This window comes from Onthophagus taurus, chromosome 6 (assembly GCF_036711975.1).
Source record: "Onthophagus taurus isolate NC chromosome 6, IU_Otau_3.0, whole genome shotgun sequence".
Classification (NCBI taxonomy): Eukaryota; Metazoa; Arthropoda; class Insecta; order Coleoptera; family Scarabaeidae; genus Onthophagus; species Onthophagus taurus.
Window position 1 is genome coordinate 2602165 of NC_091971.1, and position 17561 is coordinate 2619725.

At 36.6% G+C, this 17561-nt stretch overlaps 1 protein-coding gene across 5 annotated transcripts in view; it reads left to right on the forward strand.

Annotated features, from left to right (window-relative positions):
- LOC111424720 (uncharacterized) overlaps positions 1–17561 on the forward strand; it is a 74283-nt gene that overhangs the window by 50224 nt on the left and 6498 nt on the right. For 3 of the 5 annotated variants that reach the window (XM_071197108.1, XM_023058363.2, XM_023058361.2), the window contains 4 exons: positions 12378–12468; positions 12522–12796; positions 12853–13030; positions 15064–17344. In XM_071197108.1, the coding sequence (XP_071053209.1) occupies positions 12378–12468; positions 12522–12796; positions 12853–13030; positions 15064–17344 (2825 nt within the window). Of the gene's footprint in view, positions 1–103; positions 220–12377; positions 12469–12521; positions 12797–12852; positions 13031–15063; positions 17345–17561 lie in introns of those variants that run through there. The other 2 variants (XM_071197109.1, XM_023058365.2) reach the window with 2 other exon arrangements.

A 17561-nucleotide genomic window follows, 5' to 3' on the forward strand; every position in this document is an offset into this window, starting at 1 on the left:
TGTCGCTCTCTCCCTACTGTGCAGCTACCAAAACACATTGTGTAATACTTTTTAAACGCGTCTCAGACGTAACGGCTGCAAAATAACACTTGTGCAGAAATAAATATAGTAACTATAATAATAAAAAAAGAATGCATTTAAAATACAATCCGTGCGCTATGTGATTATAACAAACCGAACGAGTTACGTGCTAAAAATAACTTTCATCATGAACACGGGGTGCGTATATTTATTAATTTCATATTCTGCATGAGTCATTGCAGGTCCAAGTACGTAAGAGTTGACCTTAATTTTGTTTTGTCTTCACCAGTTGACATTGACATGTGAGCTTGTTCAATGAAAACTCGAGTAACTGATTTTTATACTTCTCGACGTTAGCAACAGCATATCTTTTAACGGATTTATTCCATTATTCATCCTTTTATGTTCGTTCTTGTTAGAGGTCTTGTTTTGAAGGCTTTATTGGCGCGTTAAGAGCTCGTTATCTTTTTCTGTTTTAGTTGTTTTATCGTTCCCTTGTTTCCTGCGTTAATAAATAGAACAAAAACCGCCACTACGATTAAGATAATGGAAGAGTTATAAGAAGAAAATTATAATGTTTATAAAATCTCTATTACCGACAACATAATCTTTATACAGTGTGAATTAAAAATTAATAGTTAAATATCGATAGGAAATCTGAAGACGCACGGCTTAACCCGAAACTTTCTAGTTTTATAACATTTATATTAATATTTTTTTCTAAGATATATTCTTTAAAAATTATACCTAAGGGATACTATTCACAATATAGAACAATTTTAACTCCCTACGGAGACATTTCGCAAGGACGTTGTTCGTAAGTTCCCTCCGGAATAGACACGTGTCGTCGTTTGGATGGTGTTGGAAAAGCCGAAAAAAAAAAGGAAAAAATCTCGAGGCGAATACAAAAAAAAAGAGATAGCCAGAGAAACTGAAATGCCGGAGAAGAGAGATTTAGACAGGACTTTAGGTGATGCAGAGGATTTGGAACATGTTGATCGCCCCTCGAGGCCACGTTTGGATCTCAAAGTTTGAGTGATGGACTCCAAGAACTACTTAGGAAAAACTTGAGAAACGAGAGGGTTTCGTCCAGTTTTCGACGTCTGGGCATTGATTTTCTTGTAATTACTTCGGATTTTCGCGGATCCTTTTGATCCTGGTCTGGAGGCACTCAACCATGGATATCCTTCCATCGAGAGATGGTGGATTATTTAAGCCGCTGCACCAAGCCACTTTTCATGTGGAAAATCCTACCGAGAGATCGATCCGAGTAATCGCCGGTTTCCTCCCCAACCCTTTTCCTGCCGTAGTAAATTTGTGTCGAGTCGGGAGGAAACAGGCTTTTTTTGTCCTCCATCTCTCACACCGAACATTGAAAAAGACAAGTTGAAGAGTAGTTTTTGTTTAAAAAAAAATTAGAGGATGTTTACTTTAGTAATTGAATTTCATTTTAAGTTCGATGACCTACCTTGAACAATTCGGCGCAAATCTGTCATTCGCAGTACTAACGAATAAATGGATAAACATCAATCAGTGACATGCAATCAATGTCTTTCTACGAACAAACCTTGTTTGCTGGAACTATTTCCCGCCTACAGTATAAAAAATACGAAGATTGGCAACTCGAAATTCATCCCCTCCATCGTTGAAGAACCAGGTCCATTGTGCCTCGCAGGAAACGGCACAATGAACGGACGTTTTGCCGTCGCCAAACGGCGATACAATGGGGCAACTATCCCGTAAACATGTTTGCCGGCGAAGTTCGTTACAGCTGCTAACAAAGATGACTTTCTGCTAAGTTTGATACCGACGTCATGTTTCTCTTTTGTTGACCGCTAAATGTCTTATTAAACCCCCTACTACAGCTTCAATTTGGTGTAGTGGGGCTTTAATGAAAAAAATCCAAGTTAAATACAATGTTGTGATAATTAATACAATAATTTGATATGACTTTAAAAAGTTTAGTTATCCGGATATTTATTTTAAGAAATTAAAGATTTATTCACTTGTAGAATCTTAGAAAGTTCTTACAAAAACTCCTAAAATATAGCCACGTTAAACGGTCGACGGAATTGTCATCGTCCATTAACTCGTTAATCTAGCATCACTAATCCTATGGAATTCCTGTAGCAAAATTGTATTATTTATGTAAAGCAGAAATAAGGAAAGTTTAGGTATTTACTGAACGTTACATTAAAAAAGATCAACTCAGATCTTTGTTGTTAAAAGTAACTTAACAAATCTTGAACACTTTTTCTATAATTCTAATTCTAGTCAAATCTTGTATGATATACTAATTAAGTAATATTTGAGACTAAAAAGTTGAGGCTAAATTTAAGTATACAGCTAAAGTTCCTACGTATACCCGAAATACTGGCAGAGAAAAAAATACACTAGAACTAACTAAGAATTCTACTGATCCAGATGATCGCCAAAAAACCTAAGGTTATAGTTAGTGATAGCAGATGACTAAGACAGAATACTAGAGGACTACTAGTAGAGAACTTTGTGTCATTGGTAAAGAATGATATGAATTCATTATGACTAACATAAGCTACTCGATGATTAACAGGGAACTCTAGATGAATGGCAAAAATACCAAATGACGGACAAAAAATACTAGATGACCGGTATATAATATCATGAAATGACAGAATATGCTAAAAGATGATGATAAAAGCATGTGCTGGCGCGAATGACTAATTCACCGAGAATACCATATGAATGCAGAGATAACCTGACACATAAAAAGAATATCAGAAGACTAACGAATAATGCTAATATTAGATGTCAAACGAATGGCAGAAGAATCCAGATGGCAGACAAACAATATTAACTGATTGGCAGAAAATTCTAAATAACAGAAGAAAGAACAACAAAAATAATGGGATACCAGCTTACTGACGAATACGAAGATCCTAGACGTAATCTAAAGGAATGGCAGAAAACCTTAGATTATTGGCAATGAATACTGGACGACCGGCAGAGAATACTACTATCCGTGCAAAAAGTCAAGGCCAGAAGTAAGCTATGAGGAGAGAGGAGGGTGCCGTCCAATCGGAACAGATGCTGCGTTCCAGACCCTACGTCGCGCCTTTTTCTTACCTACATAAAGAAATAAGGCGCGACGTCCTGTCTCTGCTAGTCATCTTTTATGAAGTATCTAATTTTTTCCAATCTTTTCTCATTTTATCTAGTATTGTGGTATTATCTGCAACTTACAAGGTATTCTTTGTTATTCGTCTAGGTTTTTTTCTTTGTCAGTCATCTAATACTTTCTGCCAGCGATCTGGAGCTCTGTGAGTCCTCTACTATCCGTGCAAAAAGTCAAGGCCCCTCACTTTAGAGATCTATATCTTCGCAACCGTTCAATAAAAAAAATTGCGACAAAATTTGTTGTAATCACTGAACATTTCTACATAACATATGTTAATTTGAAAATTTTCGGATCCACGGCTTTCTTGTTAGCGCGAACTTTGTCAACATAGCGATTTTTTTCTCGAAAATTATGTGAAAATTAAAATTAGAATTTTAAACAGGTGGTAGCCTGATGTGTTCTTAAATACCAAATCACGCATAAACTCGTAAATGACTAATAAAGAACGCTAGTCGATTAACAAAGAATACCCAATGACACAAAATTTACCGAAGTCATCAAGTTTATTAAATGTTTTGTATCATGCCCGCTTTGATAGAATCTCAATACCATTTATAGGTGCTATCCAGTCTTGACCTATTGAACCACTCTTACCAAACTTTTAAAAATAATTAATGAATTAAAAAATAAAATAAACATGCTGTGATGATATATACGGAATTTCATATATTTCATAAAATAACCGTCGTGTTTGCAATTTGCGGTTAGGAAAATTGGTTTGAACTAAAGTAGAGTCTCTGTTACGTCCATTTAAAATCTCCAGCGGTATGCATTTTACGGCCCCATGTGTACCGTTACGACGAGCCGCCCCCTAATGGTTTTACTGTTCATTTTGCAGCAGCTTCGTATAATTTACCCTCGCGGTATAAAAGTTTAATATACGCACCTCCCCCAACTCTAACAGGGCTAATTTAGTATTAAAAGAATTCAAAAATTCAACCCAATCTACCTCAACCTTAAACTTTCCTACGAAATTTAATATCGTTTTCAAAACTTTTTCAACATCACGAATATCCATGGTAAAAGTGTAATAACGTTAACTGAAGCTAATTGTGGAATTCGATTAAAGAAGTTTCACACGTTTCGAAGTTTTCTCTAGTTTTTAATCCTCTTAGTTCGTTTTTCCATTTGCTTGAAATTCGTTTATATGCTTTTTGCCTACATTAAAATTGAAAAATTAAAATTATAAAACTCGTATCATTTCAATTTTCAGTAAACAACGCCAAATACAAATCGGGAATTTTGTTTTAATGGAGACAAATGGAAAAATAACAAAGAGTGAAATGAAAGCTCGCGACCCAATTTTCAAATGGAATAGAGAATAGAGCATCGACCCTTTAAAATTGTAAAACGTAAACCATGTGTAACTGGTTGTATTTGATGAAAGTTCCCATTGAATTTATTCTTAAGCTCTAGAGATACTGGTTGTAAGAGGGAGAGGAAAAAGGCAATCTCATCGGATAATTTAACATAATCACGATACTAACGCAATGAAATGGGTGGGGTGGGGCTGTATATAACCGGGAGAACAGTTTGTTGGGTATAGAGTCCTGGTGTGACCCAATTTTATCCTGGACGCAACTCAGCTAACCACTCGCCGGTAATTTAGGTCACCAACCGTAATGGGCAGCTATTGTATGACAGCTCCGGATCTCTGTATATTACGGAACACGTCGCTTGTAATGAAATTTATCGCCCCAAATGAAGAATAGAAAATTTCTTTGGTTAAAAAAATTGTTAAACAATTTAACTTTTTCAATGGGGAATTTCTATAACCATAAAAATGATATGCGTGTGATTTTTGAAATATGTCACCTTGTCGTGGAATATAAAACAAGCGTGAATCATGGTCAATTTCATTCGGTTCTGTATCAAGTTTGACGGACGGTCGCGAAATGGAAGATCGTGCAAGAATTTATGGGCATCATTGGTCGATATTCGTTCGCAGCAGGAATAAAGGCTGTCTCTCCCATTCCCACATGTCCATACTGCTACAGGCGGTGGTGTCCCCGGGCGACTTTGTTTTCTGCTTTTTTGCTTCGTGAGGAGAATCGACGATCGGATAATGGAACCGACCCTTCCACTTGGTTTATTTATATCCTTGTTTTTGGAACCATCCATAGATGAAGGAATCAGAACGATCATGATAAAACCCAATTATCTGATTGGATCAATTTACTCTATGTCTCACTCATCGTAATACTAAAATATACCTAATTTATATCTTAATATCTTCAGTGAACTAACATATGGATAAAACCGAGTTGTTTATATTTAAATTCAAAAATATTTTCCTGCTGTAATAACGGTTGCAATATTAGGTATATTAAAGGAAGGTATATTCAGTTCGGTTGCATAAACGAGCCGTAGGGGTTTTTCGAAATCCGATCGTTGAAAATCTGGGCTAAAGCTGACACTAGCACAAGCTGCATGTCGATGAGAACGTCCTCGAAACTGTTTGCGTGTAGGGAGAGAACCGAGGCGTATCCATTGTTAGTACGAACAAAAACACGCTGGCTTATCGTATTATTGTTCTGGAAAGCTCGCCGTGAAATCGCTTGCGTCATTTGTCGACTACGACCGGATCAGACTCGTTGGTTTTATTGCAGTCAAAAGCTTTTCAATAAAAAAAGAAACCGCATGACAACCATGATTATACGCTATAAAGCTTTTCGTGGAGAATACTATGCAGATAAGGTACCTCCTGGATCAACTAATTGCCCGAGTACGTGGGTCTAGAAGTCCGGGAGTTTCGAAATTTGCTGAGAGATAGCGAAGTTCCATACCCCCAACTCCTTTCCTATCCCTTCGGGGTGAGCAAATATTTGTCGTAGTGGCAGACGAAAGTCCAGAGTCGTTGCTAATTTGAAGAGCAGACAAATTACCACGATTACCCTCATCGTGGAAAACCTTAAACTTTCTCTCCCTCTTTAATAAGAAGGATAATTATTAAATTTCTTCCCCCCTAAGAAACTCATTACCTCAAACAGTTTTATAGGTTGACAAAAAAGTTACATTTTTTGAAATTATTCGGTTAACTTTGATGTTTACTTGACACGAAACACATCTTCCAGCATAATCCTATTACCCAGAACACAAAACCATTAGGGGAATAACAACCCTTATTAAGGTCACTAAATCCATCTGTATCGATTTACAAAACATAATGTTACACACGAAATCGAAATTATTACATTACTACATCCATAATACATTATTAAAATGGTTTTGATCATAATATTAATGAAAGAGACGAAAAAAAAGTTTTAGTTAGGATAGAGTTCAAAGGGTTTTCCGCAAAGTAACAATTTAATAACGATGAAAATGAGCTCTTCCACCACCCCTGCTATCTATCAAGAGGAAGAGATTCGTTCGTCCAAGCAGATCTCCTTTTCGTAGGCGATGACCTGGAAATGAGGCAAAGCTCGGGCGAAGAAGTGTCGGACGACTCCCGCTGAAGCTTTAATCTGGCCTTTGCGGTAGCCGCACATTTAGAATGCGAATTCTCTGAGAATTATGTTCACTCGAACTCCATTGGCGTTGAGATTCAATTCTATCAAATAAACAGTTTAAGTTGAAATAATTAAAAAAGAAAGTTTTTTAAAGTGTATTTCTAGTTCTAGGTGTAGTGTTAGTTCTAGTTTTAATTGTGATTCAGTGCTAGGTTGTTGTATATTTTTATTGAACTAACACTAGACCTCGAACTAGAGACATTCGGGTTTAGCCGTCTTTAAAGACGTACGGCTAATGTCGAATGTTTCTAGTTCTAGCTCTAGTGTTAGTTCTAGTTTTAATTCTAGCACCAAAACTAACACTAGAATATTTTTCTAGCCGTACGTCTTTAAAGACGGCTATACCCGAATGTTTCTAGTTCTAAGTGTAGTGTTAGTTTTGATGCTAGAATTAAAACTAGTGATAGTGTTATGTAAAACTAGAACTAACACTAGACGTAGAACTAGAATCATTCGGGTTTAGCCGTCTTTGGAGACGTGCGGCTAAACCCAAATGATTCTAGTTCTCTGTATAGTGTTAGTGCTAGTGTAAAACTAAAACTAACACTAAACCTAGAACTAGAATCATTCGGCTTTAGCCGTCTTTGGAGACGTGCTGCTAAACCCAAATGATTCTAGTTCTATGTATAGTGTTAGTTCTACATAGTAACAGTGCTAGTGTAAAACTAGAACTAACACTAGATCTAGAACTAGAAATAATCGGGTTTAGCCGTGCGTCTTCAGAAACTTTCTAGTTCTAGATCTAGTGTTAGTTCTAGTTTTAATTGTGATGCAGTGCTAGGTTGCTGTATATTTTTATTGAACCACTAGACCTAGAACTAGAAACATTCTAGACCTATCCGTCTTTAAAGACGTACGGCTAAACCCTAATGTTTCTAGTTCTAGATCTAGTGTTAGTTTTGGTGCTAGAACTAAAACTAGTGATAAACTAGTGATAGTGCTAGTGTAAAACTAGAACTAACCCTAGACCTAGAACTAGAATCATTCGGGTTTAGCCGCACGTCTCTCAAGACAGGTAAACCCGAATGATTCTAGTTCTATGTATAGTGTTAGTTCTAGTTTTAATTGTGATTTAGTGCTAGGTTGTTGTATATTTTTATTGAACTAACACTAGATCTAGAACTAGAGACATTCGGGTTTAGCCGTATTTAAAGACGTACGGCTAATGTCGAATGTTTCTAGTTCTAGCTCTAGTGTTAGTTCTAGTTTTAGTTCTAGCACCAAAACTAACACTAGACTTAGAATTAGAAACAATCGGGTTTAGGCGTCTTTAAAGACGTACGGCTAAAGTCGAATGTTTCTAGTTCTAGGTGTAGTGTTAGTTTTGATGGTAGAATTAAAACTAGTGATAGTGCTATGTAAAACTAGAACTAACACTAGACGTAGAACTAGAATCATTCGGGTTTAGCCGTCTTTGAAGACATGCGGCTAAACCCAAATAATTCTAGTTCTCTGTATAGTGTTAGTGCTAGTGTAAAACTAGAACTAACACTAAACCTAGAACTAGAATTATTCGGCTTTAGCCGTCTTTGGAGACGTGCTGCTAAACCCAAATGATTCTAGTTCTATGTATAGTGTTAGTTCTACATAGTAACAGTGCTAGTGTAAAACTAGAAGTAACACTAGATCTAGAACTAGAAATAATCGGGTTTAGCCGTGCGTCTTCAGAAACTTTCTAGTTCTAGATCTAGTGTTAGTTCTAGTTTTAATTGTGATGCAGTGCTAGGTTGCTGTATATTTTTATTGAACCACTAGACCTAGAACTAGAAACATTCTAGACCTATCCGCCTTTAAAGACGTACGGCTAAACCCTAATGTTTCTAGTTCTAGATCTAGTGTTAGTTTTGGTGCTAGAACTAAAACTAGTGATAAACTAGTGATAGTGCTAGTGTAAAACTAGAACTAACCCTAGACCTAGAACTAGAATCATTCGGGTTTAGCCGCACGTCTCTCAAGACGGGTAAACCCGAATGATTCTAGTTCTATGTATAGTATTAGTTCTAGTAACACTAGGAATTCACTCGAACTCCATTGGGGTTGAGATTCAATTCTATCAACTAAACAGTTTAAGTTGAAACAATTACAGAATAGATTCCTTTTTTTTTGGTTATGAGATATACACTTTATTCGTGACATATGATTAAAAAAAAACCGCTATATCCAACGTGTGTAGGTTATTTTTTATGACTCCATTTCCATTTAGTCCCATTTCTTTTTTTGAGCACCCCCACTGATAAATATTTCACACGCGACATTCGCAAAAAAAGAATAAAAATCGTGTCTCGTTTTTTGTTGTGGTTTTGTAAACTTGACATGAAAGATCTTGTATGCAGACATCTAGAGTGATTTTTGTTAATTATCTAAGATAAAATAATTTTTTTTTATTAAAAAAAAGGCTTTTAGCGATAATCTCCGTCGAATTTAAATTAAACTGAAGCAACTCCGGTAGCAATTACGTAACTTTGATTAATTTCTCGATAATGCATCAGAGCAATGTGGTAGTTAATACGTCCCCGCCGAAAGCAATTATCAATGTTTGCACAAACGGGCAGGTGGGATCCTCGTCTCCTAGACCATATTACAATTCCGCCGCACGTTTAATTAGCGTCATTAAAGAGCCAAGATTCCCAAACCGGATTGTCCCTCTCACGATACGGCAATGTCTCTGAATCTAATCGTGGTAATTTAGATTTTGATTTCACTTGAGAATACTCCAACTACAATATTTCGCAAAGAGATAGAGAGAGAGAGGGTGATAAACCGCAAACAGTTATATTATAGTTCTGTGTGTGGTTGTATTAAAAATAGTGCAATTAATAAATATTGTTTACGCGACATTCCAGGGTATGGGACATTGAATTTAAACCTGGTGTGATTTATAACCCAGCATTTCGCAGGACAGGGTTTTACTGTTTATTCTTGCTGCAACTGCAGGATGGTCGATATTTCAGGACCGTATTTATTATCAATTAACTTTATTTCACCTCAACGATTTCTAGTTTTAATGTAATTTCGTGATAATGTCATCAAAAACGTTTCGAAAAAACTTTAAATTAAAAATCTAAGACTTCATAAAAAAATATCTAAAATTTATTTAATTTTTAATTAAAAAGAAATTCGATTTAAAGAGTCAAAACGTTTTCGTTCCTTTACACGTAAAAAGAAATCTGACACCATCATCAATTTATCTGATTCTGTATGATTCCGAAAATTTCCGGTGCGGCCCTGCGCTGTCGCGTCCCAACTGACCTACATTCCAACACAAATGGCCGGAGAATTTTTCGCCGAAATCGAGCGAAAACTTGTTGCTCTCGCAGGTTTCAAGTTTGTCCTACGCGACACAAATACGTACTTACGTGGAGGTTGTTGAGATGTTGTTACCAATACAATAGACTTTCCGATAGACCAAACCTTAAATCTAAACATTTAATGTTTTTTTCCCACAACGAACTTGAACCTGATAATATTTTCGATAAAGATAACACACCTAATCGTAATGTAAACAAAAATCAATAATAAATAATTTATAACCCACAATATGTATAAAATCGGTATATTCCCCAAGTTGTGTACACGATGTATAAATCAAGGACGGTATGTAGTTGTAGTTTTAGTTGTTATTCAGTGCTAGATTGTTGTATTTTTTTATTGAACTAAAAGTAGTACTCGCAGTGAGGCTGTGATTCAGTGCTAGGTTGCTGTATATTGTTATTGAACTAAGAGTAGACCTAGAACTAGAGACATTCGGGTTTAACTGTCTTTAAAGACGTACCCCGAATGTTTCTAGTTCTAGGTCTAGTGTTAGTTTTGGTGCTAGAACTAAAACTAGTGATAAACTAATGATAGTGCTAGTGTAAAACTAGAACTAACACTAGGCCTAGAACTAGAATCATTCGGGTTTAGCCGTCTTTGGAGACGTGCGGCTAAACCCAACTGATTCTAGTTCTATGTATAGCGTTAGTTCTAGTAACAGTGCTAGTGTGAAACTAAAATCAACAATAGATCTAGAACTAGCAACAACTAGCAACCCAACCCAACCCAGTCTCGAAAAGAGTGTAAAGAAACGTCAAAGAGAGATACATGATCATATCCCTGGTTATAAGAATTAAGAATTTGAATTAATGGCGAGTTTTGATAAAGGTTAACACCTTAGGTGTCGTCAAGGAACTCTTAAACGAAGAAACTGACCAACAACGCAGTATTTCCCAACTATTAGCTATCTCGAAATCGATCTCTCCTACGCCCAGTACCGATTTAGTTGTAGTCTCGCCAAAAACTACCTTTTCTTCCACTTTTTCCAACCACTTCTGCTTCAACAACTTCTATTACAACAACTATTATTGCAACAACTTCTGCTCCAACTACAACTAGTTCCGTTACTTCATCGATTAATCCAGAAGCTAAAATCATAAACTTAACTGGAAATTCAATTGAAACCGAGAACTTGAATCACACCACCAAATTACAAAAAAAAACACAACCCCAGTTCAAACAGTTGAGAACTTGATCGGTCAAACCACTGAAAGTGTAAGTGATACTTCATCAGACTCTTCACCAATTGAAACGGCTAAATTAGAAATGCTAAGAATTAGTACCGAAAATTCTGAAATTCCAACCACTTTAGTTGCTGAAGAGATCAAAGTTAATTTTACTACGCAAGTTATTGAATCAAGCTCCAGCTTGAAAATATTTGAATCAGTAACGGAACAGATCGAACCTACCGAAACATTACTTAAGAAATTAAATCTGATAATGTCAAAGTGTCACTGATTCAAGCAATAAGTTAGCTAAAAAATTAGAAATTTCGGAAAGAATTGAATCAGATACACCTCAAATATTACAAAGTACAGAAACGTCTAAACTTCTGAAATGCCTTCAAATGCAGAAACCCCGCAACGTACAGAAATGTCCCAAAATTCAGAAAATCCTTCAAGTTCAGAAACTCTGAATATAATGCCAAGATCTTTTACTTTATCCGTAGACCGGATAGCAGTACCGTTAAAGTTGTAAGGAAAGTTAAGAGGATAACGTTTCCAAGTAAATGAAAATATTTGGCATTTGTCATAATTTAGGTAAAGTTTGTTGAGGCGACAGTAGTCAAGATCCTCCTGTAGTCTAAGACAGTTCAGATTAGACCCGATCCTTTTGTATATTTATTTTATTGAACTATAAGTAGAACTAACATTAGACCTAGAACTAGAAACATTCGGCTTTAACCGTAAAAATTAATGAACTAAAAACAGTCCTCTTAGATTTTACCGTCTTTGATCTAATCCAACAATATAATTTATAACTGAATACTATTATTATGCAATTTATGTTTTAATATGATTTAATATAACTGATTATTGATGCTGTGGGGGCTTAAAACGTCCCTCATCCACAAAGTTATTCTCGCTAAAGCGGTTTAGAACCTAATGAACTGAGCACCATTTCCATTACCTGCATATGATTGATTCTCGTCCGTTTCAATTTGCAAATCACCAAATGGGAAAAACCACAAAAACGGAATTAAATTCGAACCACGAATCGAACTTTTATATAATGGTCGCTTTTTTTTTGTACGTGGGCTATAAATCATAATCAAATAAAATTCTCGTCAATACCAAAATATCAATACGACGAGTTCGAATTTTATTTATTATTTTCAATAAATAAATTATAATAATGATTTTTTTTTGTTTCAGTGGATCGGATGACGTTCAAAGATCAATCGAGCTCCTGGATAGTGTGTTATCAGAGTTTGACGACGTAGAGAACGCGAACCAAGTGTCCAACGTAAGTGGAAGACCGTAAAGACCTATACCCCTATTAAAAACGATTGACCGCAGCAAATTTCCGGATCCTCGAATCAAGCAAAAGACCCCTCGGGCACCGGAAATGTGTCTTCGACGCCTGACGACGAGAGCCCGTCGCTCGGGCACCAATCGGAGGACGACGGCTACAACAGCATGAACGGCCGAAAGGCCAAGTTTAACCTGCAGTTCAACGCTCTAACCGAGGTTCCCGTCCACCAGGAGGACGCTATGATCCGTCCCGAAGACCCCGATGATTTCCCGCCCCCACCAGAGGAGGCTCAAAAAATTATAGCCTCTTTGTTCTCAAAGTAAGCTTGTTTAGAAACAAAGAGATTCAAAAACTATTTCGTTTTTTTTTAATTAGTAGGGTATCTCCTGCGCATTCTGGAAAGAGAAATGGAAACAGGCAGAAATATTTCCCTTTGACTCAGTTGCCAAATAGGAATGATACGATTCCACCGCCACAGAGCTTCCAAAATGGTGAAGTGCCAATTATAAATGGACTACCCGATCCTAAACATACCGCTACACAAACAACACTGGTAATTTTTTTTATTAAACTAATAAAAAGATATTTTTCTTTAACGTTTCCCCTTTATATTACTTTTTTTATTCACTGAAAGAACTTAAAGTGAAAGCTTCAAACTTACAATGTTTTTCAGAATACAAGTTCACACGACTGTCGCATTAAATGACTAATGAAAGTTTAAAAGAAGTCGGGGAAGATGTTCGACGTGAAAAAGGTCCTTTCCTCGAGCGAATGAAAAATCTCAAAAGTTACGATTGCATACGTTCCCGGAATTTCTCCGATTAGTCGTGAGTTCGTGACTGCACCGAACACACGCGACATGTGAAATATATTTTGAAATCTTTTGCCATTTCTACCCAACAATTTCATTTCAAAGAGCACCAGTCGATGCTTTTAGGTTTCCTCTCGCAGGTGGATCTCGATCGTTACTAAGCAACGATCCCTCTGTTGGGGGAGAGTTATCGTTCTGATGCGTCTGTTTTTAACAAAGAATCCAATCCAATATGAACATTTACTTTAGAAATGGTATAGTGCACAAAAAAAAGTTTTGCAATTCATATTTTTTATATAAATTATTCGTAATTGTGGAACATAAAATATTACCACGATTCAATTGGGAAATAAAAATAATTTCATTGTTGTCGTTTTCCTTCTTTGATTCTCATAATTTTACTTAATTTATCGTTATGCGTGCGGGGGTTATTATTTATTAAGTGCGGAAGTCGTTAAAATGTTTGAATCACAAAGGCTTTCTAAATTTTACGGATCAGATCCTTTAGTTCCTTTGATAAAGTTGCGTTTAGTAAAGCATTCTTGCTTTTTTGGTTAATTAGGTGCTAAACTTAGTCACAACTCATCTAAAGTTTATCTCGCTACGCATTCTAATTTTAGTTTTTAGTTTCTTTTATGGTTTCATTTGGATACGTTCTGGTTGAAGAGCAATTAGTTTCATGAACTTAAACGAAAGTTGCGATGCTAAACTTTTACTTGAAACCACTGGGCAAGTAGTTTCAGATTGATGCCGTGATGACCAGTGATGTTTGAATTCCCGGTTAACTCAAATTGTGCTGTGCGTTTTGGCTCTTTTCCATTATTATTTATTTTTCTATATTGTAAATGACGCTGCCCGTTGCATGTCCAAATATTGGCATTTTTTGCTACCCCTTCCACAGCCTTAAACCTTAAATTGTAGACCAAATTATGTACCTAGACTCATATATTGACAACACAGGTTTAAGTGAGAGCGACATCCGAAGAAAATAGGACTGAAAAACCACTGTTGAGAGTTCTATGGAACCTCTCTAAAATGCCATTGCAAGACAAAAAAAGAATTGATACATTAATGTTGTGATAGAGGAGCATGCTCCGAATCCTCAAAAGATTGATACTATCAAGAAGCGTAGAGGGTCGAAGATCCAGACTGATGATATACTTTTATTAACTGGAATTGTAATGGAGGAATTTTGTCCTTTTTGTGTCAATACTCTTATCTTTCAGCAGATTCTGCAGCCCATCTTAAGTCAGTTACCAGCTATGAGTTCCATCTCATCTTAAACATAAAAAAAGTTAAAGTCGACGGATTGGCTACTCAGCTTATTTCTTATTGTTTTTTTGCCATTTATTGACCAAGACATTAGGAGATAACCATTCATTTGAGATACATCCTGATAACTTGTAACGAGCTAAGCACATCTTTCTAAACAGTTTTCCTTTATTAGTCTTCAATTTGGATTTTTTTACCATTTCTCATTTCCAGCGAAAATCTTTAATTCATAAAATCTCTACAGCACTTTGGTAAAAAGCTGGAGTCTAAATGTAGGGTAATGCCACCATAACCACTATGATATATACCACTATTACAGATCCATATCTTCTGCTATATAAGATTTTTCTCTCACAAATTAATAAATTGGTAATTTAGTCAACCTCAATGTTCTCGGCTCTTTGTACCTGCATACAAAAGAATAATGTTTAATGTTTCCAATAACCACTTAAATTTAAGCGAATAACTTTAATACAATAATTAAAATTAATTTTTATTTTTAGCCAAAAACTCGCCATCAACGTCCATACGGTTGGGAAAGCAACGATTTCAATTTACAACCGCCGCCGCCGCCTCCCAACTATCGTTACGGAAGCCTTCCATTTCAACATGGAATCTTTCCAATTACATCGCCAACGAGAGTTCCTCCCAGAACTGTGCCAACAGTCATTGAACGTCACCGAGAAGTGCGTCGAAGGGGTAGCGAGGATAATCTTTCAAGTGATTTCGAGGAAGCTCGTCGACCAATGAGTGAAATGGCGGATGATGAACATTTTTCGGACGATTCTTTAGAAGAGATGTTACCTCCTCCGCCACCGGTTGTGAATAAAAGAGCTAGTATCGCCTGGGAAGTTCCTTTGGACTCGGACGATGCCTTAATGACCCCCGGCAGCACAAAAGTTATTGGCAGAAGAAGGCGTAAAAGCGGTTCGCATTCCAGTACGAGTTCAATTCCAAACCGGTTGAAGGAATTTGATGATTGGCCTGATCCTCCACCGTGTACAACTGAAGATGAAGTTACATCGCCATTTTCAGATTCAGATGATCATATTATTTTACCACCCGAATTGGGTAATATTTCCGGTACTAGTACTTACATAATAAGAAGAGGAAAAAAGGATAGAAAAGCTTTGATGCAATTGGGAAGCTCTGTCAACTCAAATTCTTCTCTAAATTCTCGGTTAAGTTCCGACTTGAGTATACCACATTCGAGATATTCAACCGATTTAAATTCGCAACTAAGTCGGGAATTAAACACTCCAAATTCCCGATACAGTGTTGATTTAAGTTCTCAATCTAGAATGAGTCAAGAATTAAATTCGCCAAAAAGTCGATTTAGCCTTGATTTAAACAATTCCAGAATGAGCCAAGATTTATCTCCATCAAGATTGAGCATAGATTTATCAAGCTCCAGATCGAGCACACCAAGTAAATATTATCAAGATTTTCGAAAACACAGCACAACATTTGATAATATAAAATCATTGATTAAAGAAGGAGTCATCGAACATTATACCCCACCGATTAACGAAACAACCGCCGATTTAAATACAGCGGTACCACAAATTGTTAGAGTTGTATCTTTACCAAGTTTAAATGCCGAAGAATTAACACCCAGACGGGAATTGGCCGTTACCGTTGAGGAGGAAGAAGACACGGAAAGTCCACAGATAAACAGCGACTCGGAAATGTCACCGTTAAAACAAATCGAACAAAACATTTCAGAGCTTTTAGAACGGCGTGATATCGAAGTTTCCAGTATTTTACAAGATGATAAATGCGTATTACAACTTAATGGTGTAGAAAACTTGAGCGCCGAAAAGAAAAAATCGAATAAATCGAAAAAACTTATTGATTTACAAAAATCTAACAGCCACGATGAGATAATTCGTTCTGAAGATTACTATCGACAGCTTTTAATTGAAAACAGTCCGTATAGACCACGTAAACATCCCATACAAAAATCAGAAAGTGCTAAAGAAATGTTAATTGCTCATCGTGAAAGTAAAATAACAACTTCTAATTCAGCTGATTTTCCTGTACGAGTTGAGGTGCTTCAACATGAATTTCCACCCTTACCACCTTCTCCGGTTGAAGAAGATGATGAATATTCCGAAATTCTACAATCTAACTCAAAAAGAGCTGATACTTTGCCTAATGAGCCACCAACCATTCCTCCACATCAAAATTCCTTATCAAATAGTTTAAAATCGCGATCTATGGATGCTGGAACTCGCGGTCGACGCTCTTTTAGCCGAAACACCACCTCAGAACGTCGCACTTTACCAATAGAACTACAAGATAAACGTCGAACCTTCCAAAAACGTTCCTCTCATTCCCCACAAGAAGAACACCTCCTACAAACTTCCTGTTCTCTACCGGAAACCCCAATTTTCGCTCGCGGTTGTGATATTCCCAGAACACCACATAGAAGAGCTCCCGACGTCCCCGGAAACCAAACCACACCACGCCAAAGTAGTACTATGTCTAGCATTCATACACTAGGAACCGTTTCTACTGGAGGTTATAGAAGGGGCTTAGAACAGGGAGTTGTTGGCGGGGAATTGTTGAGGTTAACCGGTGGTCCCGGGCGGGGATGGTATCCTAAACATAGACAAAGAAGACCAGCTTCCATTGAACATTTAGACCGTTTGGCACCCGGACAAAATCATTGGGATGGAAATCGCAAACCTTTAACTTTACCACCGAATTTAACACCAAAATTCTTTCAACGATCTCCCAGAGACGCTTTAAGAAGAGTTACTAGTTTATTAATTCGAAAAGGTTAGTTACAATTATATTTTAAAAAAATTAAACGTAAGTCTACTTTACCGACGTATGTTGGTAATACAGTTTCCTATCCTAATAAAAAGAATAGTTGGTATGTGTAGTTCAACTTTTCACCGTAAGATACCGCTGGTATGTAGAAATCTTTGAGAAGTATGACTCAATTTGAATATCAAATTATTTTATATTATTTTTTTATCGTATAATTCACAGA